General features: G+C 37.6%; 1 protein-coding gene across 1 annotated transcript in view; it reads right to left on the reverse strand.

Annotated features, from left to right (window-relative positions):
* Positions 1 to 26,933, reverse strand: part of MICU2 (mitochondrial calcium uptake 2) — a 96,980-nt gene that overhangs the window by 38,899 nt on the left and 31,148 nt on the right. Inside the window, exons 2-4 of the mRNA XM_060770942.2 lie at positions 7,077 to 7,224; positions 3,189 to 3,220; positions 3,002 to 3,077 (exon numbers count right to left, since the gene is read on the reverse strand). Coding sequence (XP_060626925.2) covers positions 3,002 to 3,077; positions 3,189 to 3,220; positions 7,077 to 7,224 — 256 coding nt within the window. The remainder of the gene's footprint in view (positions 1 to 3,001; positions 3,078 to 3,188; positions 3,221 to 7,076; positions 7,225 to 26,933) is intronic.

Genomic DNA, 26,933 nt, shown 5'->3' on the forward strand with positions numbered 1-26,933 from the left:
CGAGAAATAAAAGGCAATTCTCAGAATGGAGGAATGTAAACTACAGGATTAATCTGAGATTGTATTGAGATCAGTGCTTTTTAATCTGTTCATAAATGATATGGACTGCTGGATCAGAAGCTCAGCAGCTCAATTTGCTGATGACAAAGAATTGTTTACCGCAATTAAAAGAAAAACAGAAAATATCCAGAATCAACTGAGATCTGAAAATCAAAATGGCTAATCAAGTTCAGTGAAAACAATTTTTAAAAGATGCAAATTGAAACAAAAAAAATATATTCCCAAATTCATAATATTTACTTATGGTCTGACCTGGCTGTGAGTGACAAGCATGGGTCTCGGGAGTTATAGGGAATAGCTGAATATGGAAAAGGGATGCAGGAGATGTTTAGAAAAGGAATATTAAGTAGACTCCGGCTATTGCATATCAAAACTGGATACTGGAAGATTAGAAGAATGGTAGTCATCATAAGTATAGGTTACTCTCCAGTGTTAGGGGACAGCGCTTCGTAGTGCCAGTTGCTATGCCTATCAGCTCCTCATAAGTATATTATTGGCCAATAAAAATGGATTAAATAGAAAAAAAAACGTGTCAGACCAAGGAAGATCTGATCTAGAAAGGCTATTCTTATTTTTCTCATGATCAAGTCACAAAATTCAGCATTTTCTGCAAGCTGCTGTGTGGTAACAGGCCTTTAAACATTACATAACCACTGCCATGTGAACTCATGGTATTCCTATAATGTTAATTTTTTAATTTAGTTTGGGATTTTCAGCCAGTTTGATACCCTAAGAATCCTAACATTTCCTTACCTCATTCTGCTACACATGGCTTTCACTTACACTGCATAGGATTGAATGTGAACACTGATAGTCATGTGGTTACTGTTGAGCTAGAACACAAACTTGTATCTCAGTTCAAGCTGAATACACCTCCAGACCATTTTGGAAATAATTTCAGTGGAAGACAGATTTTTATAAGCCTCATATAGCAAAGCAGTGTGGAAAGGTGTACTCTTGGGTAATACTGCTCCTGAATTCATCTCCTTCCAATGAAATAATACCATCTTATACTTAAAATGATGAACTCCCTGGCTATTTGCAGTTTCACATTGCAATACAGTAAGAAGCCAGTGTGCAGTAGCATATTTTACATTTTTCTTGTTTCTAGCTGATCATATTAGGGTCAACATACACCTGGCTGATTCAAAACACATTTTTATTGTGGAATCAGTTCCATAACAGATCATCTCACTTTTACTTAGCTATACCACAGACTCAGCAGATATTTTTAACCAAAGTTAAACTGAATTCCTTTTTGGAATGTGTTTTAATTCCAAAATGGATAATATTAATTTTATATATAGGCAAAAGGAGAAAACTGAAAAAAGGAGAAAAGAAATCACATATACATGTAACTTTTATTTACAACTCGTTTGCATACAGTAAGATAACATCATTACACATATGAACTGGGCAATCTTTTAAAGCAAATGCATCTAGCAACTCCAAAATATATGCATTCTAATATCCCAGGTTCAATATCCCTTATCTGAAATGCTTGGGAACATTTTTTTAAAGATTTTGGATTTTTTTCCTCATATTGGAATACTTGTGTTTGCATATATGTATATAATAAGATATCTTGGAGATGGGACCCAAGTCTAAACACGAAATTCATTTTTGTTTCACTTCCATCTTGTACACAGAGCCAAAGGTAAATATTTTAAATAATTTTGTGCATGAAACTAAGTCTGTATATAATGAATCATCAGAAAGCAAAGCCATCCATGTGGACAATTTCAGATTTTGGAGAAGTTTGAACTTCAGAATTCCACATAAGGAATGTTCAACCTGTATATAAATCAATAATTGTAGATACTATTATGAAATGGAGTTAAAGAGAACCCACTAGGAGGCACAATTGTCTTCAACCCAAAGCTAGTGAATGTTCACTCTTTACACAATGAACTGGGATGGGAAGGAAGCAACATGAACAGCATATTTATTTAAAAAGTGTGGACTCAAAATCAGCTTCTGCTTCTACATCTGTAATGCACAAATCATGAAAATAAACTATGAAGTAAAAGTGAAGTGTTGTGATGAAATCCAAGTTATAGGCAGTCCCCGAGTTACAAACATCTGACTTACAAATTATTCATAGTTAAGAACAGGGGGAGACAACAGAAAAATCTATCTCTTGGAAGGGAAATTCACTCCTGAAAAAGTTATCATGGGGGAAAGGTGTCTCAACTGAAGCTTTATCACCAATCCTTGTTTCAACAACAAGTCAAATTTGTCAAAATACAATTATCACAGAGGCAGATAGTGAGGTGAAATCTTTTGACCAGGGGTACAGACACCAAAACAAACACCAGAGGGGTGTTAACCCTTCCCTATGCTATTCAAAGCCTATATATCTATATCTATATGGCTGGAGTTACACTGAAAAAATGTATCGTACCTGTTCTGACTTACAAACTTAAGAACCTACAGAACCAATCTTGTTCATAACTTGGGGACTGCCTGTATATTCAAACAGCCTGAGAAAATTAAGCACACATGTGAGAAACTAGGTGATTCCATGCTTCTACCTGTCAAATCAGCAGCTCTATAAAATGGAGATCCATCGACATCATCCTGCCTATACAAAGATCACAGATTCACAAAAACATTTTAAGAGAACAGAAAATGGAATTAAAAAGTACCCGTGGCTGAATGTTCTGTCGACTGGCAATGGGACTAGTTTTCTAGTAAGGCATATTACTTTCCCCTCTGCTTCTGTCTTCATTTTGAATGGCCTTTTATATGTGTGCCATACCTTTTGTGTAGGTGTTCAAGCAGCTTTACCTCATTACTGGGAATATCCCCTTTGTGATTAATTTAATTCAATTCAATTCCATAAAGCCTTAAAATTAAGCAAAGGTTCCATAAATTGAAGCTTCCTCTTTAAGAGTGAACAGAATTTTCCAAGAATTCTACTAATGGCATAAACCATTACCTTTATCTCCGAGGTCTCTAAAAAATGTTGGCCCTGGTTTAGCTTTTGCAACGTTTGCAAGTGCAGAATCTCTCTCCTTTAAAAAAGCCAAATAAACAGCAAGTCAGTTGTGAGAAAGGAATCCATTAAAACAAGTAGCAGAAAGAACAAGAGTTCTCTTGAAAATCAGCAGAAGCACTTTGCTTACCTTTTTTGACAGTTTCTTGGCCAAAGTTTTACCTGTTAAATAAAAAAAATGCTACTCAATAATTTTACAAGTCAAAACCTTGATCAAATTCTTTGAATTTTTAAAAATAAGGAGAATGCAAGTAATGCAAAGCAGAACAAAACTACCAGCTTCAAAACAGTCTAATCCCCACAATGCACAGGAAAGCAATAGTCAAATCTAATATGAATAGCCTGTACAAGTGATCCTGCAACAAAAAGAACAAAAGAATGAGCTCTTTTAATTACTTCTGAACCTTTGTTTGATGTAACCTCATAGTACTTTACATGTTTTGCCTAAAATCATGAAAATTAAAACAAGTCATAAGGTAATAAGAAGTGATAGTGAAAGACTATCCCTCTCCTGAAGGAGGAGGGTTGTATACCAATGAAGTAGTGGCCAATGGGCCTTTCTATATCTTTCTTTTCAATTTGTGCTTTCCATCTACGTAATTGTGAAACTGGAAGCTACCTGGGAAGGCCAAGAGGTTGAACTCTGTTCCCGCCCTAAATATCTTGGCGTCACCTTAGATTGAACACTAACATTTAGAAAACACTGTGCAAACACCAAGCACAAAGTAGCTACACACAATAACATCCTGCGGAAACTTACTGATAGTGCATGGGGTAAAGACTCAAAATTAATAACAAGATTAACCCTGGCCTTGTCTTACTCAACTGTGGAGTATGCCTGCCCCATCTGGCATAAATGTGCCCATGAGAAGCAAGTGAATAGCACTGAATGAGACATGCAGTATAATCAGATGATGTCTTAAACCTACGCTGGTTGATAGACTCTATAAGCTAGCTGGCAGTGTCCCTCCTGATATGCAATGGGAAGTTGCTGCCAACTGTGAGAGAAATAAGGTTGAACACTATGAAAGCCAACCACTGCATGGCTATTGGCCTCCTCCCAGTAGATTTATTTATTTATGCAATGTTTTTGACACAAAATATATATATGCAGGGGGAGCTCTTCTCTTTCTCTTCCTCTTGCTACAGCAGAGACCAAATCAATACTGTCTAAAAATATAAATCAAGTTTGACTGTGCATTTAATTGAACACTGCTTCTTTGCAAATTTTGTATTACCATCCCATATCCTTTGACTGTCATTTTGCTTTCTAAAGCTTCGCTTGGACTTGATGATCCAACCAACGCCCATAATAGAATCCTATCTGGGCTGAGAAAGGCGGTATACAAATATGGTAAATAAATAAATCTACATCATCTTATATAACAAACTAATCTCTAGTGGGAAGTAGGAAAGACTCTATGTTGAGGAAGAGTAAATGATTCATCTGAACCTCAAATAATTTTGTCTTCGTCTGAATATAGTATTTTCCACTCCAAGAAATAAGTGAAGTGTGGACAAAAAGACATTTCTACAAGAAAAAAGTTGGGAATCTGTCCTTCCTTTTTCAAAGGATTATAAGCACTTTGAAGTCATCTTAACAAGAGCAGTGCCACTGAATTAGTGCAATCTGCAACATGAAGCTTTCAATCTGTGCAGCTCTTGGAAGAGTACAACAAATAGAGATTTATTGTACAATATTCCAGTTTTCTGAAAGTGTGAAATCTATCTGGACTGCCATTTTATAATGGAATTCTACCACACCCTGATTGAGAGGCAACTTATATACTTCTGGGGATACTAGGTTTTTTCTACTATTTTATTGTTTTCACTCCATCTACTTTCACTCATGCAAATTGAAGGGAAAATATGAGAAAACTTACTAACCGCAATAAAATGTAGCTTTAAAATGTAATTTGATTTTTTAAAAAATGTTTTAAACATGAAAGAATGGAAACTTCAATCCTCAGCTCTTCCAAGCCTGCAATGGAATTTTGGCTCAGTGAATAAACAGAATGTTTTTCAGAATATCTCCACCTCTCTTGGACATCCCATTATACAGATTTCAAAATAATATACAGCCGACCCATGAAGTAGCAACCAAATGGATGCATATCATGTTACTGTTGAAAGAATCAAGAGATGGCTGCATTCTGGCTTTTTTCCTCACCAGAAAAAGTAACTGTTTCTGTCTTGACTTTGCTGTAGGCAGGTATGGTATATTTAGCAACTTTATTTTTAAAAACCCAGACATTTCTATCCTCTCCCTGCACAAAGATTCAAAATTATTCTGATCCCAGGTTCAATATTCTTTGTATTGTCACTTGAGAACATCAACATTGGAGTGAATGAGAATATATCTTATAATTAATGTTTATATCACTTCATCAGCAGGACAGGGCACTGTTTTGGTTCCCAGGAGAAATTTGGCAGCTGACATGATGTCAGAGAGTGGTCTTATCCCCAAGCTCTTATCTTTCCCCTGAAACCAGGGCCCATTTCATATTTCCTCTCACATGGAGAGAAGGCTTCAACTTACATGTCCTTGTCCAAGCACCAGCTAATTCCCTTTACGTGGTATGTTCTCTTCCAAGTGGCATACTGCACACTGTTCTGTCTAATCACAATGGGAAGAACAATGATCTTTGGCCATTTCTGATTTTTATCCTTTCTGGATGTTTCCTGCCCTGGTGCAGTTGTAGTAGAGTCTGTAAGTAACGTTGCAAGTGGTAGTATGGATGCCAGAAGGGGGAAAAGGGGTGTTCGTGAGCAGGAGTCAGATGAGGAACAGCAAAGGAATAGGATCCGGGATATACTTATGGCACCTACCGATGAAGACTCATTCAAAGGGTTCTCTGGTGACGAAGTGTCAATGAGCGAGGGAGAGGAAGAAGATACAATGGATGGCAATCAGGGAACAAAGAGGGTTACTCGGGAGCAAGAATCGGATGAGGAGCGTCAGAGGAAGAAGATCCAGGATATACTTACTACTCCCACAGAGGAAGAATCATTTCAGGGTTTCTCTGGGAGTGATGGATCTGGGAGTGATGAGGATGGGGATGACACATTGGATTGGACCAAGGTAAAGGAGGTTCAAGATGTATGTGCAGCGCCAAAGTCTAGTGACACATTTATGGGGTTTTCGGGTAATGAGGACTGGCAACCGGGAGATACATCTGAGTCTTGGGGAGATCTATGTCTTGACAGAAGATGGCGAAGTTGGAGGGATGGAAGCAGACGTTCACGTGTGGAATCAAGTACAGCTGCAAGAGTTAATGATGGGGCGGAGGTCAGCTCATCTTCAGATGATGATGTGCAAGATAAAAGTAGGCTCTGAAATGGGGACTCTTTGCAGAAGGCAAAGTGTCGGTTACGTTTGTGTATCGTGTGGATTTGTCGCTGCCTGTTTTCGTATTGGGCTGTGGGTCCGGGTTCTGCAGCCTGGAGTTCCTGTTCCTGTGTGTTTCGACTTGGATTGACTTCTCGTGAGTGCGGATTTCTCCCTTCCTGAATCTTGGACTGACTTGACGACGGCGCTTCTTGACGGACTTGGAGACGACGCTTCTTTGGACTACTTCTACGATGACTTTTGGACTTCGTCTGGCTTCGGTTTCTTTTCCTGCGGTTTCTGCTTGCTGTTAACTGTTTGAGTGCTGCGCTGTTTGTTTGCTGCTAAGTACTGTACTTTAATCCGGATTTTTTCCTCTGGTTAATCTGGATTATATTTCCGTTTGCTTTTTGAACCAAGTTTGGTTAGTTTTTTTAGTTTTGGCCAGAGACACTGAAGGTTAAGTGTTTCTGAGCTTCTGTTTTTGTTGCAATAAACTTTACTTTGGGACTTATACAATGTGTGGCCCTTTAAAGCGTCTGTGTCTCGACAGGTGCATCCAACAAATTTCTTATATTCCTGTTACACACACACAATCTACATACATACATACATGCACACAAGAGTATATTAAATAGATATGCATACATGCACCTTTATATTATAAGTGAATAACACAGTAGCACTTACGCCCTGATTTGTCAAACATTACTGAAAAAAGGAAGTCTCTTGGAGTCATGTAATATTCTCCTTCATACTCCAACGAAGCAAACTCCATAAAACGTTTTTTCCGTATGGAGAGCTTTTCTGCCATCTCTTCATCTATACTCTCTTCCTTCTAAAAGAAATAAAGAAAGGAAGAGAAAAAAAGAGAGAAAAGGCAGAGATCGAATTAACTTTGTAGACTTTCACAACTGTCATTTAGGATTCAATAACATAGGTAGTAACAAAACAGACTTTCACACATTGTTTTTGAGACTGCCCATCTTTGTTTTTTTAAAAACAACAACAACAACAAAAGTTTATGTTTTGGAGTTTGACCCACAGCAGCTACCATTTTGGTGGAAGTAATTACAGAAGTAAAGTTGTTCTTGGAAAGTTCCTTGATATTCAGGGGTTTGGATGCTCTTTTACATTATTTAGCTATTTCATGGAAATTAACAAATAGAAACAGGAGTGAATTTTCCACACTCTTTTGAATGCTAAAAGATTGACACTATTTTATTGGAAAGATAATCCTTCTCTATCTATTATCCAATGGATAACAAATCTAACAACACTTGCAACATTTGAAAGAACGAAACACAGATAAAACTTTTACACAGACTTATATTTGGTCAGGTTTTATATTGTGGTTATTATTCCTCCTTTTGCATTGTTGTTTTCCTGCTTTTTTATACCAGAATATTTTTCTGCATGCATGCATTCCTCAGTCCCATTTTTACTTGTGCATGGAGACTGCACCTGCAATTTAAGACACTGTGGAAGGGCAATGGGTTCTACTCCTAACCCAGTTTTACTCATACGAAAGCTGACGGGGTATAGTCATGTTTAAATATTGGAATGATGCCATACTGAAGGGGGTGGGCACATTATTTCAGCTGCTCTGGAGACTAGGACATAGAGCAATGGATTCAAATGGCAGGAAAAAAAAGATTCCACCTAAACATTAGGAAGAATTTCTTGACAGTAAGAGCTGTTTGGCAATGGAATAGGCTGCTTCCTTGGAGAATGGTGGAGTCTCCATCTCTGGAGGTTTTTAAGCAGTGATAGGATGGCCATCTGTCAAGGATAATTTGATTGTGTGTTCCTGCATGGCAGGAGGTTGGACTGGATGGCTCTTGGGGTCTCTTCCAACTCTATGATTATATGAGCTGGAATGAATTGAGAATTAATATCATATGATAATTCACGAAAGCTCATACCTTTACTACAAAGATAGATTTACTCAGAAGTCCGATCGCAAAATATGTATTACAAAATCTACTTTCCTAAGGCACCGATATGACTGAACATACACAGATTTCAATACGATGCTAGTATACAGTTCTAGGCTAAAACATGTCAGCTATAATGAAATGTGTTCAGTTAATGTTAAGTGTAAATTTTCACGGAAAGAATTCAGAAAGAATTTTATTATGTGTAGATCACATGGGTGTTTCCAAATATCATGAGTTCCATGGTGGCAAAGCATCACAGATGGGGTTTCAGACCATAACTTTGAACTGTAGCTGTTTTGTGGTTTTAATCAGTATCAACCAGTAATGTTAATAGAACATTGTATAATGCCTAATGGTGAATTAGACCTGAATGACTTCAAAGAAATCTCCAGTGACGCAAGAGTCTTCCCCTTCCATTGACGTGTCAACTGATCAGCTGGTAAGGAGCAATTTATGCCTGAGCACTATTTGAACTTCCATACAACCTGGGGCTTTTCTCTGTGAGCTAATTTTTAATTTGGGCTATAAATCTTCTTCAGTTAATTGATTTTATGTGAAAAACACACACAATGTTTTTCTTCCATGTTTAGGTTTGCGTAGGAAATCTAGCCTGAGGCAGCTAGATGTTTGCCCCCTGCAAAATCTCCTGTTAGGCCTATTTAATTTACCTCTGGGGAGAACAATGGTTCTTAATCATAGGCCATTTAGTGAGAGCAAAGCAACAAAATAAAAAGGCGTCCCACTTAAAAAAAATTAACCTGAACCATAAGTAACGTATTTCATTGTTAGCTATTAAGAATGTAGCATTTGTAAATATTTTCCAGTTTTGCAAGAATGCATTTTACACAAACCTGTATAATCCATGTTCAAACAACAATGGAAAATATCTAGTATTCATTCTTTTCATTCTCTCTATATCCACACACTTCCCAACAAGAATACCAGAATGAAATGAGAGTTTGCACATATTCCCTTGACTCATGTTAATCTGCATCTCTATTGCTTCTTTTTCCTTCTTTTCTAATACCATTTTATTAAGTTTCGAATTATATTCATTACCCATTCCTAGTAACTTCTGATCAGTTTAAAACACTTTAACATTCATGCTTACTGCCAAAATGCAGCATGATGCCACATTTACACTCATATACAGGCAGCAGTCCTGGAGTTACAAACATCCGACTTACAAATTACTAATAGTTAAGAACGAGAGTGAGACAACAGGAAGTAAGAGAAATCTCCTCCTAGGAAGGGAAATTTACTTCTGAAAGAGTTATCATGGAAAAAAAGATGTCTCCACTCAGGCCCGTAGCCAGGATTTTGTTTCGGGGGGGAGCTGAGTTTGATTCGGGGGAGGGGGGGGGGGCGGGTCTGAGTGAAAGAGAGTCTACCTTAGCAAACCTTTTGTATCGTTATCCCAATACCCCCATGTATATGGGATATATTGAGCATGGTGATCAGATCATGATATGAATAAACATAACTGTTTAAATAATGTACCAGTAAGGCCTTCTCGCAGACCACCATGAGTATTTCGGGGGGGGGGGGGGGCTGAAGCCCCCAAGCCCCCCTCCTGGCTACATGCCTGTCTCCATTTAAGCATTACCATCAATCCTTGTTTCCACAACAAACCAATTTTTTACAAAATCCAATTATCACAGGAATAGAAAGTGAGGTGAAATCTTCTGCAGAAGGGGAGAGATAGCAAAATAGACACCACAGGGGCATTAACCCTCTCCAATGCTATTCAAAGCTTACAAATATATATATATTGGCTGGAGTTACACTAAAAAACGGACCTGTTCTGACTTGCATATAAATTCAACTTAAGAACACATTTACAGAACTTATCATGTTTGTAAATTGGGGACTGCATGTATTTGAAAATACAGTTTTCTTCTACTCATTGTTGAAAAAGAATTACATCTGGTGATTGCAGGCAACTGATTGTGTAAGACCCAGTATGTTTTACTGCCTTTTAAAACTCCCTACTCCCACAAAACATTTCATCTCATAACTTAATCCACTGGCATGGGTTGTTTACCAAAGGCTGCCACTGCCAGGGTCTTGCAGGTCCTCTGGATGATATAAAAACCAAATTGCAGGAAGCTATGGTAAAGAAGTGCTGCTATTTACTCTAGGACATCCAATTTTTTTCAGATGCTTTTAAGAAAGCATGTTGATCTATATACTGTACAAAAGTTCCACAGTATGGATGTATGTATGTTTGCTTGTTTGATCCACAAAGGCTCCTACACGGCTTCATGGATTTGGATTGCACTTGGAACACACCCCCTTCATTCCTTAATTTAAAATACAGGTGGGGCTTCAGCTAAAAAAAACAACCCTAAATAATAAAGGGGTATGCATGTATTATGTGGCACTCAGTTGTAAACACAAGAGGGCAGTGTGTGTGTGTGTGTGTATAGAGAGAGAGAGAGAGAGCAAGAGCGCAACCCTTCAGGCAACCATAGTCTCTCCAAGTTTCAGTAACCATCAATGTTTCAACCCCTGTAATTTATATCTTTTAAAAACACACTTAAGAGGAGGGTAGGCCTAATAATGCTGTTGGTGGCGGGAGCACCCCAAAATAGCAAATAAATAAATAAATAAAAGCCACCAGGAATGACATGAAATCACTTCTGTTCACCAAAATGGCAGCTGAAGATGTGAGGTGGTACTCCAGAGGACTTAGTAGACAAAGCAGAACAACCAACAACAGCTTTTTCAAATGGAATGTCCTTCTCAAGTTCTCCAATGTAATTTCTAGTAAACTGGGGTCCCAGGAAAACGACAGATTTCTAATGAAACTGAAAAGACAGGTGAAGAAAACAACTGTCCCACTTCTGTAACCTTCCAAGGACATTAAACCCTGAAACTACGCCTTTCCTCTATAGCGAAGGCTGGAGATACAGACTGACATGGAAGCCCTCTATTATGAGCCCAATAGCTTATCTTCTTCCGAAGCCCCTTCCCCAAACAGAGAAACTCGTATTGGTGGTATACCACTCCTGCCTTTGGGGGTAATGAGGGCTATTATGCTCTGTACCAGACCTTGATGTCTCAGCCCCTATCAAGCCTGTCCCATGTCCATTTGCACGTTTTTAGCTTTCTGGCCTGGTAGGGCATAGAATCAAGTTGTCGGGAAGATTTTAGCTTTATCTCTTCCTAGGTTACTTGGCTGGGTATGTGTGACAAACAGGATTAGGAACTGTAAAACATACAAGCACTGCCTCGAGAACTCTTAAAACAGAGCACAAAATACAAGCACTTTTGCAAATTATCTTTCCTTCAAGCAATTTCACATTTTTCAATATAGATACAAGCCAATTTTCTCTCTTCTGCTCTTTCTTTCAATGTAGGGCATGTGTGGGCAACTGAAAATGGTCTGGAGGCAGGAGGGGGACACAACGATTGCCAACAAAACTGGAAATTGACTAGAACTCTACTTCTTGTTTTGAACAACAACAACACAACCCAGGTATTACTAGCATGTTGAACAATATGAAGTTATTTGATATATGGACGAAGACAATGGCTTCATGGCCCCATTACATGTATTAAATCACAAGGAATTTTCTAAGAGTGTTTTGAGCACAAGTAAACTGTTTTTGTGGACTTATTGTCTACAACACCAACAGTAACTGAACACTGTAAGGATCTAGAAAGACTATATACAAGGTTGGGCAAACTTTGGCCCTCCGGGTGTTTTGAACTTTAACTCTCACAAGTCCACAAAACCTGGAGGGCCAAAGTTTGCCCAAGCCTGATGTATACCTTGCCCAGCTCTTTGAAAATTTGGAGCAAATGACATGATTTGCATCTTTCTGGGTCCTACTATATATGATTCCAAACCTTCAACTGTATATTTTACACTGGAGGCCTTAATTTCATTCTATACTGCGTCTGAAACATTTTAGTCACCAAAGCATATGCTAAAATAATTTAAAAAACAGTCTTAAAAGTTGCCATATTCCTTTTCCCCCTCACATTCCTTCCTCTTCTTTACACTGCAAGAAATGAACACAACTACGTATCTGAAACCTACCACAAATGAAAGAAGGAACCCTCTATGATTAACAGAAAATATTAGAAGTGATGCTAATCTATATGAGAAAGGGAACCACGTGTTCTATAACATTCAAGTTTCCAATTACCACCATAATGTTCAGTCTGTATTCTGGAAGCTATTGAATCAGGAATAAATGTCTGTGTCATTAGTATTATATTTTTACTGCTAAAAAGCTTTACATAGTTATTTTGTTTTGTTTTGTTTTTTTAATCCAGCAAGCTCTGGCTTGGTTCAGATTCTTCCTGAAATATAAACCAGAGGAGGTGAGGAACAAGAGACATCCAAAGAGAAGACAAAGGCAGAGAAGCTTTACAAGTTCTAACAAGCCAGGAGCGGAGTTCTTTAACAAGCCATAAATTTACACCCCAGTCTGTAAGTTATCACTGAACTACTTCAAAACAACATTACAATAATCACTATTTGCACATACTTATTTTAAAAACCTTACACATACATCCACGGCAAGGAAACAAATGTTTTGTTTGTTCTTGAGGCGTGAGCCAGATTTGCTTAGGGCCATTTTGCAGAGCGAGAAATGTGTGTATATGACAATGGAAAAGGGAACTGAGCTCTCCTCTGGGTATGTTTCTTTTCTCTTGTGCACACACACCTTCTAGGAAGTGTCTATTTGAGGAAAGCCGCCAAGACATAAGCCTATGTGGAAGTTACAGCATCTGAAAAGAAATGTTTTCCCCAACGGGGAAAAAAGAATTCCGGTGGCACCTTGAAGACAAGTATTTATCATGGCATAGGATTCTGTGCACACACCATCCATCTGATGAAATATTGTGGTTAGCTAACATATAGGAATAGGAATAGCCAGAAGGAGAAGGCTTTACCTTCTGTGCTTTGTTGTTTCTAGACATTGAATGTTTGCCTTTGTGTGTGTGTGTATGCTGGAATTCTCCCTGAACAAATAAATTATTATTATTATTATTATTATTATTATTATTATGACCTATAATGAAGCACTTTCATTGCTCATGGCCTGATTATTTATATTCTGTGTTCCAGTATGTATGAACACATATGCATACAATGACTGCTATCTTACTGTAACAGGAGCTTTTGACAATGAATGCTTCTGCCTCAATAAATCCTGCTTCTTTTAAGATATCTTAAGACTTTTGTTTGCTGCTATTACCTCTTGAAAATAAGCTACTTCAGTGCCAACATGGACCTAGATGGGCAAGTCAGTAATTTATTATGTTGATCATTAACATGTTACATACAGTATTTTATTCCCTCACCACCACCCATTTTAAGCTTTGAAGAATAAAAACAGCTCCATTTAAAAAAACAACACCTTGATTTGGGAGACATCTCACCAAAAAACCTTCTTTTACATTCCTTTTTATCCCTCTTTTATATTCTCAGCTTCGCAGTCCTTCCTTTAGCTTACTGAAGCCCAAGTGAATGTCAGGGGAAAGACCAGAGTTAAGAGCTTGTGAATTCAGTTCCATGTGGTGAATGTGGGGCCTCTTTGTAGTGGAGGATCATCTGAAAATAAGTAATACCAGACCTTTGGAAGCTGTCCTTAGTGGAATCATAGTGTTAGAAGGGGCTACATAGGTCATCAATCCACAATTCGTACAGGGACCCCATTGGCATCCTTCTTTTTTTTCCCTGTCAGGAGAACTTGAGAAACTGCAAGTTACTTCTGGTGTGAGAGAATTGGCTATCTGCAAGGATGTTGCCCAGGGGATGCCTGGATGTTTTACTATCATGTGGGAGGCTTCTCTCATGTCACTGCATGAGAAGCTGGAACTGACAGAAGTAAGCTCACCCTGCTTCCTGGATTTGAACCACCGATCTTTTGGTCAGCAGTCCTGCTGGCACAAAGGTTTAACCTATTGTGCCACCGGGGGCTCCACCACTACTGGGGGCTCCTCCACTAGCATCTTTATTGGGTATCGATTCAACCTCCTTCGAGCCAATATTTAGAATCATAGAATCATTGAGATCAAAGGGGCAATCCAGTCCTTGTGGGTTTGAAACCTTTTAGGCTTGGGATCAACGAAAGCAGGGGTCCTCAAACTAAGGCCCGGAGGCCGGATACGGCCCTCCAAGGTCATTTACTGGCCGTCGCTCAGGGTCAACCTAAGTCTAAAATGACTTGAAAGCACACAACAACAATCCGATCTCATCAGCTAAAAGTAGGCCCACACTTCCCATTGAAATACTAATAAGTTTATATTTGTTAAAATTCTTCTTCATTAAACCGCTCCAAACCTTCGGGGAGTGGTGGTATATAAAATTGATAAATAAATAAATAAAAAAACTGAACATTTAACATCTTTCAGGTTTTTTGTCCAGACCTGGGGAAAATTCTTTCTTTTTCATTCTAATCTTTCAGGGCAACACTCATACAAGCACATATCAACCAGAATTTATTTCAATTTTTGTGTAACCCCCCCCCCCTTTTTTTTTTGCACAATTCAATTTTACTAATTCAGGAAAGCTGATGAGCTGCATATTAACAAAAATGAGTTTTTAAGTGAGGAGAAAGTTGTATGAAATTATGTATTAAGGTATTTAGTCTCCTTTTTGGTATTTAATTTCATATGCACTGCAAGAGAATCTACAACTTTCTGAAGCTCTCCTAATTTTACATATATAAACAACAGAGCACCACAACCCAATTCTCCTTGTGGCAACCACCCTGAAGTGGATTTAATCTTGTAATTTGGCATAGTCAAGTCATTAATTTATTGATGACTCGATTACTATTGACACACTAGCATTTTATTTAAGCCAGGAGACTGTCTGATTAATGCAGATGTCAATTCCATGATGTAACCCAGTGGTCCTCAATCTGTAGGTCCCCAGGTGTTTTGACCTACAACTCCCAGAAATCCCAGCCAGTTTATCAGCTGTCAGGATTTCTGGGAGTTGAAAGCCAACATATCTAGGATGTACAGGTTGAGAACCACTGCTGTAATCAATTAATTTGTATTAAAATTCATTAGAGAAGGTGGGTCCTCCTTTGACCAATCCAGTAATACAGAATGTCCTGAGAAAGAGGGCTAAGACTGGAGAAAATGCACCGGTCTGATTCTGTTGTTAGCTGTTTGCTGTATCATTATCGTATCCAATACTGGACATTTATAATGTTTTTACTCATTCTTTGGATGCCTTCTGCTTATTTACAGAACTCTTATCTGAAAGCCTGGTTTTTGTAAGCAGTACAAGCTAATGTTCACACAAATAAAATATTTTCAACAGTGTCTGAATATGCAGAATTCCTCACAAAATGTGTTAACTATGAAAAGTCTTGCATTTTCATACCCATACACTTTACACATTAATATTCAAAACGCAACTATTACAAATATAAAATGTTTTAAATTAAGAATTTAACTTTGATTTTTTCTTTCTTGGTTTGACTAGGATTTTATTTAAACATGATTCCAAAGCATTATGCTTTCTTTAGGGGAAAAATCTTAATATGAAAGCTGTTGGTTTCTTGGAAACATTCAGCTTATCTATTTCTCCAACTATAGGTTTGTGTACCAAAGTTTTGCTTATAATTACATGAACGAACATGTGTTTTTAAGTGTACATTAGACAGACATGTGCAAATACATGGTGGAAAAACAGTATTCTTAATTTTCAGGAAACCACTTCACATTACAATGTGAAAAACAAGTGGAAGACTTAAAAGAAAAAGAAAAAACCAGAGCTGAGAATTCAGACTTTTGTCTTAGACATTTATACATTTTTAGTGCACAGTAGTTCTGGGAATGTGGTTCAGTCCTTACCAAAGAAAACTCAATCAATAAAAGCTATCATATTACCAGCTTGGTCCCTTTAGTATTCTGGTTAAAAGCCCCAATTACACTAGTTATTTTTTGTCTCTAAGGAAACATTATCTTTTGCAACTATAGTAGGCAAGGGCAATGATAAATCCAATCCTTATTTTTACCTATACTGTAAGTTATCCTTCTCACTGCATCAGACATGAACATTTCACTTGGAAAGTCAATTTTAACAATTAAAAATGTAGTCATAAGCTTCACACTATATCATTATAAGTATAATCTTAAAGTCCACCTGAGCTCTGCGAGTGCAGTGTTTTTCTGAATGAAGCAGAGAGTGTTTGCGGATCGGGACATCCTCAGGGATACCAAAGTGCTTGTTTATAAAGCTATTGTCCTCCCAATTCTATTATATGCTTGTGAAATGTGGACCATCTATAGACGTCACACTCAATTCCTGTAATGATTCCATCAGTATTGTCTCCAAAAAATCCTGGAAGAAGACAAGTGGACAAATGTCAGCGTGCTGGAAGAAGCAAAGACCACCAGCATTGAAGTGATGCTCCTACGTCATCAACTCTGCTGGACTGGCCACATTGTGTGAATGCCCGATCACCATCTCCCAAAGCAGTTACTCTACTCCCAACTCAAGAGCAGAAAATGGAATGTTGGGGGACAGGAAAAAAGATTTAAAGATGGGCTTAAAGTTAACCTTAAAAACTGTGACATAGACACCAAGAACGGAGAACCCCTGGCCCTTGAGCACTCTAACTGGAGGTCAGCTGTGACCAGCAGTGATGCAGAATTAAAAGACACATGAATAGAGGGTGGAAGGGAGAAACATGTCAAGAGGAAGGCACATCAAGCCAACCCTGACCGAAACCATCTTCCACCTGGAAACCTATGCCCTCACTGTGGAAGAACATCCAGATCCAGAATAGGGCTTCACAGTCACCTACGTATCCACTGTCAAGATATTGCCCTTGGAAGGCCATCATACTCAGAGAACGAGGATTGCCTAAGTAAGTAGCAACTCACGATGTTAGCACTTCATGAATCTAACAGTTTTGATTCCAGAGGTTCTGGAACAATTTGAAATCAGGGTAAATAAATATAATGAAGTTGAAAAGCATTCCAAAGATTCCTCTCCTAAGAAAGATGGACCATCACATTGCAGTACAATCTATATTAAAGGCAGACTAACTTTATGAATCAGCACATTCTTAGGATTTTGCTAAAAAGACTGCCCTCTTAATTACTTTCCCTTTTAAAATTGACCTCAGGTTTGCATTACTGCCTCATTTTAAATGTGAAAGTTTTCAGCTGCAGAAAAGTTGTTATTTCAACTTTAAAAAATGGTGCCTGTAAAATTGTAACTTCAAGCCAATAAAAAACAAGGGACGTACTCTTTCTCAAATGAGAGCAGTAAAGCTGCTGCTTCATCCACATCTTGACGGGAAGTGGATTTCCTGTCCTGTGTCTTTGATCCATGATAGAACATTTTTCGAGAGTAGATCATTGGATTGCACAGCATACAAATGAATATATATGTAAATGAAAATTTCACTGAACATTTCAAAATAATTTTCTATATTTAAAATAATCTTTATTAATGTTTCATAAAAACATACAGTAGCTGGGTAGAAGGGGGGGGGGTATAAAAGAATAGGAAGGGTAGAAGCATAGAAAGGATAGAGTAGTCTGATTTATGGCTACTGGAAATATATAGTGTGCCGGGTGTAGAAACAGAAATTTGGAGAGAAAAGGAAAGAAGGAAAGAAAGAAAAAGGGGAGATTGTGGGGGAAAGTGGGGGAGGTGGGGTGTGCATGTTTTGGATCTGGTGTTGACTTCCCGGTATCTTTTGGAGGTTCTTCCTATTCCTTCATTCTTTCCCTCTTTTTACTTTTCCTCTTTCGTCTTTTTTCTGCTCTCCCCTTGTTTATCTTTTCTTTCGGGTCTTTCATGTGATTATTTCCATATTTTTTTCCTCTGCTAAGTATATTGTTACTTGTTTCCGGTCTATTCATTTCAAAATAATTTTCTGACGCTGTTTCCTTATGTCATTTAGCGATGAACAAGCCATATCCAGAATAGTACAAATCCTACTCTGGCCTAGAGTAAGGCTGGTGGACAGGGCTGTGAAAACTGATCAGTGTTGACTTTGTTGAGTTTCTTGGAATTCCAATAGCATTCTCATTATATCTTAGTTATATATTTATTGTGCTTCCTACAAGTTATTGTGCACATGTTGGTTTGCATTCTTCTTGATGTATACTTTAAACTTCATTTCCTCACATTAAATAAAGCAGGTTGATGGGCATCTTTCAAACATTTTTATTTGCGGGTACAATCCAGTCATGCACATGGATTGTACCTATTTGCTCTATGCAATAATAATAATAATTTTATTAACGATCTCACGATCGTGTTAAAAAACAAAGTATGGATCATTGATGTTGCAATCTCAGGTGACAGCAGGACTGAAGAGAAACAGCTGGAAAAGCTGACATGATATGAGGATTTAAAGATTGAACTGCAAAGACTCTGGCACAAGCCAGTCAAGGTGGTCCCAGTGGTGATCGGCACACTGGGTGTAGTGCCTAAAGACCTTGGCCTGCACTTAAACACAATCGGCGCTGACAAAATTACCATCTGCCAGCTGCTAAAGGCCACCTTACTGGGATCTGCACGCATTATTCGCCGATACATCACACAGTCCTAGACATTTGGGAAGTGTCCGACGTGTGATCCAATACAACAGCCAGCAGACTCATCTTGTTGTGTTTCAAATAATAATAATAATAATAATAATAATAATAATAATAATAATAATAACAACCTGCCTCTTTTGATGGCTTGAGACATGATACAATTAAAACATATATACATAAAATATATACAATAAATTACATAGATAAAAACATTAAAAAATAGAACTGGACTACATGTTTCAGAAACATAGGGATTGCCAAGGAAATATATTTTTGTGTTGTTGCTAGTCTCAGGTTAAAACAGATATTCTGGTAAAAAAGGGGGAACCCAATAACTTTGTTTTTTCTATTTCTGAGATCCATTTCCCAATTGAGGAGTGCTCCAAAGCAATTTGTGTCCTGTAAGACAAAGGCAGCTTTGTTGGATCTAGCCCACCTAATCTTGTATTTTATTTTCAAAAACTGTATGATTGATGTTTCTAGGAAACACCCAAGCAGGACATGAAGCAGCGGCTTGTCCTATTTGTCCCACAGTAAAAACGTATGTTATTAAGAACACATCTTGAAAATTGCTTTTTTGGGGTGTGTGTGTGGATTACTACTGATACATTAACTAAAGTGATACAACCCTTGACATTCACTGGGGTTGTGTCACAAGTCCTCTACGAAAGTGGAAAGACAGTGAATTAAAAACACACTATTGTTTTGTCAAAAGTTGTACACAGAATTGTGCCAGAGGATCTTGGGATTCCTAGAAAGAAGAGAAAAACTATAGGAGGACCTAAAGATTCCTAGACATAACATTTTTTAACCATGTCCATGAATAATTAAATATGCAAAAGTAAAACCTGCAAATGTAGAGAGCTAACTATTCCAAAAACCGATTGAGATTGAGTCCCATTTAGTTATACTAAAAGGATGTGAGACATCTATACTCCAGGTATTTTTTCAAGTCTTCAAAACCTTTCTAAGTATCTGGTCATCACTATAACTTTGAATCAGAGAATAATAAGAGTTGGAAGAGACCACATGAATAATCTAGTCCAACTTTCCAGCTTGTCAATATCTCTTTTGAACTGTCGTGAGGTCTAACCAAAGGTGAGGTCTAACCCAAGCAGAATACAAAGGCACAATGACTTCCCTCACTCTAGACATTATACTCCTTTTGATGCAATCCAAAATCCCATTGGCTTTTTAAACAGCTGCATCACACTGTTGGCTCATGTTTAACTTGCTGTCCATGAAGACTCCAAGATCTTTCTCACATGGACTGTTGTTGAGACAGGCATCACCCATCCTGTATCTTTGAATTTCATTTTTTTCTACTTAAGTGTAGTATCTTCCATTTATCCTTGTTGAAATCATTTTGTTAGTTTTGGCCCAGCTCTCTAATCTGTTAAGGTCATTTTGAATTCTGATCCTGTCCTCTGGAGTATTAGCTATCCCTCCTAATTTATGTCATCTGTAAACTTGATAAGCATGCCTTCTAAACCCTCATCTAAGACATTAATAAAGATGTCGAACAGAACTGGGCCCAGGACCGAACTTTGCAGCACTTCCACTAGTCACTTCTTTTCAGGACAAAGAGGAACCATTGGTAAGCACCCTTTGGGTTCAGTTGCTTAACCCATTACAGATCTACCTAATAGTAATATTGCCTAGCCCACCATTGACTAGTTTGCTTGCAAGAAGGTCAAGGGGGACTTTGTTGAAGGTCTTACTGAAATGAAGATATGCTATATCCACAGCATTCCCTGCATCTACCAAGCTTGGAACTATACCGAAAAAAGAGATAAAATTAGTCTGGCATGACTTGTTTTTGAGAAATCCATGTTGACTTTTAGTAATCACAGCATTCCTTTCTAAGTGATTGCAGACTGCCTCCTTAATGATCTGCTCCAGGATTTTTCCTGGTATTGATGTCAGGCTGACTGGATGGTCATTGTGGAAATTCTGGAAATGAATTTGGGGAAATCCATAATCCTGTTTGTTTTAGATTGCTGATCAATTTCACTGGATCAAAATCAATTTTTTTTGGTAAAAAGTTCTTTCAACGTTATTCATAATTTGTATACAAATGCAAGGGTTTCATCTTTAATTAATTAAAAATTAATATGAAATCTTTACTATTTAACTACCATTCCCTTCCCTTCCCTCTGCACTTGCATATAGCCCAGTGGTTCCCAATCTTCTTTTGACCAGGGACCACTTGACTAGGGACAACTCTGACCAGGGACCACGTGAACAGGGAGCACTTTCACCAGGGCCCACTCTCCAACATTAGTACCAAAGGGTTGCGAATCAGGTTTTGGTCAACTTTAGATTTTGTTTGGTTATTTTGAATGCTGATTCAGAAAATTGCACTGGATAGACCACATCAGCTCTACTTTCTTATACAGAACTTATGTCATCCAGTAGTCACAATCTGCTCACCCACAGAAAACCATATTTAATAATCTAGAGCTGATATGGTAGTAGTAATTTTTCGTGGGTAGTCAGCCTCTCCCCTCCTGACATTCCCGTTGCCTTGGCACCATAAGAGGATTTCATGAGACCAGTCGCTCTTGCTGCTATGTGGTTATGAGGCAACAGTGTAGTCATGGTAAGGCCGTGGACCATATTTTGTTCTTGGGGACCACTGGTGGTCCATGGATCACAGGTTTGGAATCACTGATATAGCCCAAATGCTTCCATGTTCTTCTGCAGTCCTCCTCAAAATGGCGACGCATCAAATCATGCTGATTTTCTTACAAAATAATTTGGGAGATTGGTGTAGGATTTCAGGGACCATGAAAGTAGGGGTCACACTGTGCTCACCTTCACTCGGTACATTACTATTTCATATATTTAAAAATGAAAACATTTTGATAGTTCACAAGTAGAAAGAAGAAATACTCCTAATAATTTAGAGGCATAGTCACACACATATACCAGCCTGCCGTTTCTTCCCCTTTTAATGAAAATGTAAAAACAAGGGCTTAAGCTGGGCAGCACTATAGAACAATTCAACCTCTTCTTGTTAGAAGAAACATACTTATGTTACTGTTTGAGGGCATAATAGTAATGTTAAGTTTTAATTCAACCTAATGGACTGTTTTTGAGGAAGAATGTGTAACTTCTCCCTTTTTAGGCCTCCAGATTTTTAGCACTGAAGTTGTTCTTATCAGGAGCTCCTGTATTCTTGGAAGTGAACTGATAATACTCCATTAAACTTCCTTGGGAGGTCCAGAATTCAAAGCAAAGCAATGCTTTTCACCTCCTGCTAAAGGTTTTCAACACTATTCACATCTCGGTATCTTTTTTCCTCAAAAATAGTTGCTGTATAATGTTTATTTGAAGAAGGATAACGTTATGCATGAAACAGGTTTAGTCAAGTTACACATAAATTGGTGCCATCTCCTCCTGCTCAATAAATGTATCCAAACATCCCAAGACTTCAGGTATTCCTTCATTTCTCAAAGCTGTCAAACTATTTAGTTATAAATGGCGGTAGTATTTTTAGCTTTTACCATAAAGAATGTTTCTGCTTTACTCTTCCTGGAGCAATTTTGACCAAGAAAAAAAATTGTTGTGAAGAAGTTGCATTCTCTTCTGTGTCACATTTCCATTATGCGATAATTGTAGACATAATAAAATATAAAGTGGCAGAACTGCAGCATGATTTCATTTTGATAGTGATGCCCTTAAAAATACCAAACCATTCTTAAGTTTCAGCATCTCTATTTCTTCTGGCATATTTGGAAATAAGCTGTTATTCCCATCCTTGAAGTATAAATGAGAGTTACTACCTATTTTCCATGCCGCCAATTTTCTAGTTCTGCTTGTAACCAAAGTTAACAGCTGCTATTACCATTATACAGTTTGTAGATGAAGTATGGAAACTATATATATATACACACACACATGTATGGCATGTTAACAAAGCCTCTCACAAAGAAGATCCTTTTTATAAAGGCTTTTTGCATCTGTCCGACCTTCTCTTAATATCCTGGTTTTCTTGCTAGCTGGAAGGTTTTTTATGCAGCATCAGTTCTGCAGGATTATGATAACTGAACAAACAAATGTTGTGTTAGGCTGTAGCAGCATGTCTATAGCAATCAATTAAATAAAGCTTGAGCTGAAAAAATAATGGGCCAATTCTACTTCAGTTTTGTGTGCCCTGCCTAAAGCAGGCAAGGTAAACAGCAGCTGACTCTAGAACTGTGATTCTCAACCTATGGGTCCCCAGATGTTTTGGCCTTCAACTCCCAGAAATCCTAACAGGTGGTAAATGACTGGGATTTCTGGGATTTGTAGACCAAAACACCTGGGGACCACAAGTTGCGAACAATTGGTCTAGAACCTCTTACTGAACATTATGCCAACAGCAAAAGAGAAAGGAAAAAGATCTGCCAAGCATAGGCTTGCATGAGTTGCCGTGAGTTTTCCGGGCTGCATGGCCATGTTCCAGAAGCATTATCTCCTGATGTTTCACCCACATCTATGGCAGGCATCCTCATAAGAGTGAGGTCTGTTGAAAACTAGGCAAGTTGGGTTTATATATAATCTCTGAAGATGCCTGCCATTAATGTCAGGAGAGAATGCTTCTGAAACATGGCCATACAGCACAGAAAACTCACAGCAACCCAGTGATTCTGGCCATGAAAGCCTTCAACAACACATAGACTTGCATGTTTGACATCAACAACAAAAATAAGAAATGTAAAAGGTGTTGAAAGAAACAATCATATCTTGAAGCAATAAACAAACAGAAGCAAAAAACCCTACCAATCCTAGTTTTAACAATGTGCATGTTTAATTCATAGGATTTACAGACAGATAAGTATTTTTTTTATGGGAGGCATTGTATGTCTATCTGTAATGGATTATGCAAATCACATAATTAAAAAATGACACAGGGGTGATAGTACAGATATAACAAGATGCAGAGAATTGTGTTTTCCACCACAGTTCTATCATACTGTTACACTGTTGGTTCCACAAATACTACCAAGTCAACAATATACCCATTTCCTATATGTGTAGCAGGAGAAAGCCAAAGCATCTGCTATTATAGCTTTCAAGAAAGTATTTTAGCAGACACTGGCAACACTGAAGTTTTTTAAAACACCCATATCATTATTTTTGGTCTCAAATATTTTTATATAGAAGATATGTTTCCTTTATTGCACAACCTGTTTGTTCAATACATACTATTTTCCCAATTGATTATCATGCTAAATTGTTACTACTTTATACTAAATGGTACATTAGATGTGGTTTTCTATCTCATTCTCCAAACTACCTTCAGATTTTTTACCACAGTTAATTTTTAAAAGTTTGACTAGTTAAAAGCTGGTGTGATTTTATTGCCACCTTCAAGATCTCAGGTGCTTTTTCTTAAAGTCCCAGCTGCTAAAAAGCTTGAGTTTTCATTAACATTCCCTCCCCCTCAAACTCATAGGTGTTAAAGACAAACATAGTCCTGCTGTATGCCATAAATTCAACCCCTTCCCTTCTCAGCTATTTTTCAAAAGTAATGCAAGCGAATCACATGACTTTAAAAGTCAGACAAGTTATTTTCTGCTCATTTGTGGTTGGCACCTATTTATACTGTGGTATGGGATCTTCTGTCTTAAAGGATTTCAGTTAAACATTTTAAGGTCACATACATAACATATATATTTTTCCCCAAGTAGAAATAGAAACTTGATAAAAATAGTAACAGATCTAACCCATCTTTTTTTTTAAAATCTTTACAGTTTAATGTTGTTTTGGAGAGTGCATCAACACTTGTAAGTTTTCAATATAACAGCATTAATACTGGTTTGTACATTAATACACGGCCTGCTGTACATGAAGGTACCCCAAAGAAAGCTATTCAGTCCAATTAATGTGAGTTGCAGGAACTCTCAAAGATCCCAAATCTGTTTTATTAGCAACACTTGGGATTAAACCCAGGATTTCCTTGCATTCATCTCCAAATTTGAGCCTCTGCTGCCGTCAAAGAGCCAACATAAAGCTTACCCCTGAAACTCCACTGAAAATATTTGAATGCCACCTGTTAACATCTAAATTGGCTGTTATTCTGTTAACATAAATATTAATCTACAACTTCACCTTGTAATATATTTAAGTCGTCATTCCTTATGGCACACCAATGAAATGTTAATATGACAAATGTTTAGGCAAAAAACTTTATAGACCATTTCTAGATAATTGTATCCTACTGAATTATTCAGTTATATACACTGCCATATTTTAGCTCAAAAATTAAGAGTGAGTCCACTCTGGAGCTACAGATGCATCTGTGAAAGCTACTTTTCCTACATAGATGTGGGAGAAACTGGAGAAGCCAAGTACGTTAAAGCTGAACTAGTTTCTGATCAATGTAGATCAGGATTATAATTTCAATTTTTGCAACCAAGCTGTTTTAAGAGTTGTTCAAATCAGTGGGATCCAGTGATGGCTTTTTCAACAGACGTTTTATCACAACCCTTTTTAGGCTCGTTGGAATTTTGCCTTCCCTTTTACACCTGCTCACCCTTTATATCTTGGTTCTCAATCTAAAAGGTTTTTTAGCCGCATCACTTTGGGAGGATGAAGAACCAGGACTGCGTATACAGACACTGTGAGTCTGGTTGTAGCAGCATGTCTGCGACAATCTATTTCATTTCACTCACACACACACACACACACTTGCTAGTTTTAATTATTTTTGTTGAAACATATTGATTATTATTTCCATGTTATTTTGCCTTTTGTACCAACTTTTCTGTTAAAGAAATTTTGTCCACTTCATTAACTGAGGTATACTTGTAATTCAGCAAGTCTGCAAATGAAAACAGCAACATAAAAACTACTGCCATAGTCTCAATGAATTGGATGGGTTGTCAAGAAGTATGTTACAGTGCTTATTTCTACTGAAGTCAAATTTTAAATGTTGCCCAAAGGGCATATACACCAACCTAAAACAATTACCTGGCACACAAGTCTTATCAGTGACAGACATCTTAAGTTTTTCATGTATAAACCATTTATGTAATGTAAGAATGCGATGAAACAATGATGTGAGCTATCTCATCTCTTTCCCCCATAAAAACATTGAGAACTGAGTCTATGGAAGTCCTTGTCATAAGACTGTCTCAAATACACAAAATTTAATTGCTGCCACAGAAGGGAAAACCTCTGTACCTTTTCAATACTCAATTGTTTCTGCAATTTAGGTATGAGATTTAATTCACCAGTAGAGAAAAAGATGAAGATTTTTTATTATGGGTATTCTTCACAAAAGTGAATAAACTATCATTCTTTAAACAAGATGAAACTGCTTAAATATAATTAGCTATTTAATGTTGAAAATCTCTGGGAACACGAACACAAACTGTTTCTCTACTAGTCATTTTCAAGCTCAGCCTTACTTCTCAGCAACCATAATGAAGGTATAAACTAAGGCTGGATCTACACTGTCATACAAACCAGTTTCAGAATGGAGGTTAAATGCATTGAACTGGATTATATGAATCTACTCTGCCATATAATCCAGTTCAATGCAGTTAACCTGCATTCTGAAACTGGATTATATGGCAGTGTAGATCAAGACTAAAACACAATACAGAGCAGCAAAGCTACGCTTCTGCAATGTTAATGCTCAGCTACTGCCTTTATATGTATTTTAGCTCAGTTTGGCCAGTCTGGTCAACATTGGTAATTGAGACAACAGCTGGTGCCAAGTCCAAGTCAAGCTTTCTGAGGGAATTCTAGTTTCATATCTTTGTTCCTGTTTCATGCTTTCAGGTTTGAAGGATTGTTCCTGGAGTTTTGTATTGGATTTTATGCTGCCTTATATTTCCTGGTTTCTTTGCATTCCTATACTGGATGTTCTGTTGCTTTGGGATTCTGGATTATTCTTGTACCTTGAATCTTGTGGACTATTTTACACATATAGACTTTGAAGTTTTTGCTATTTTTGCTGAAGTGTTTTTTATATAATCTTCAATAAACTGCTTTGCTGATTTAACTTGGACTGGAGCAGGGTGGTTAAGTACAGAGGTGTTTCCTGGCCTGGAGTGCAACAGTCCTCTAT

This window comes from Anolis sagrei, chromosome 3 (genome assembly GCF_037176765.1).
Source record: "Anolis sagrei isolate rAnoSag1 chromosome 3, rAnoSag1.mat, whole genome shotgun sequence".
NCBI lineage: Eukaryota > Metazoa > Chordata > Lepidosauria > Squamata > Dactyloidae > Anolis > Anolis sagrei.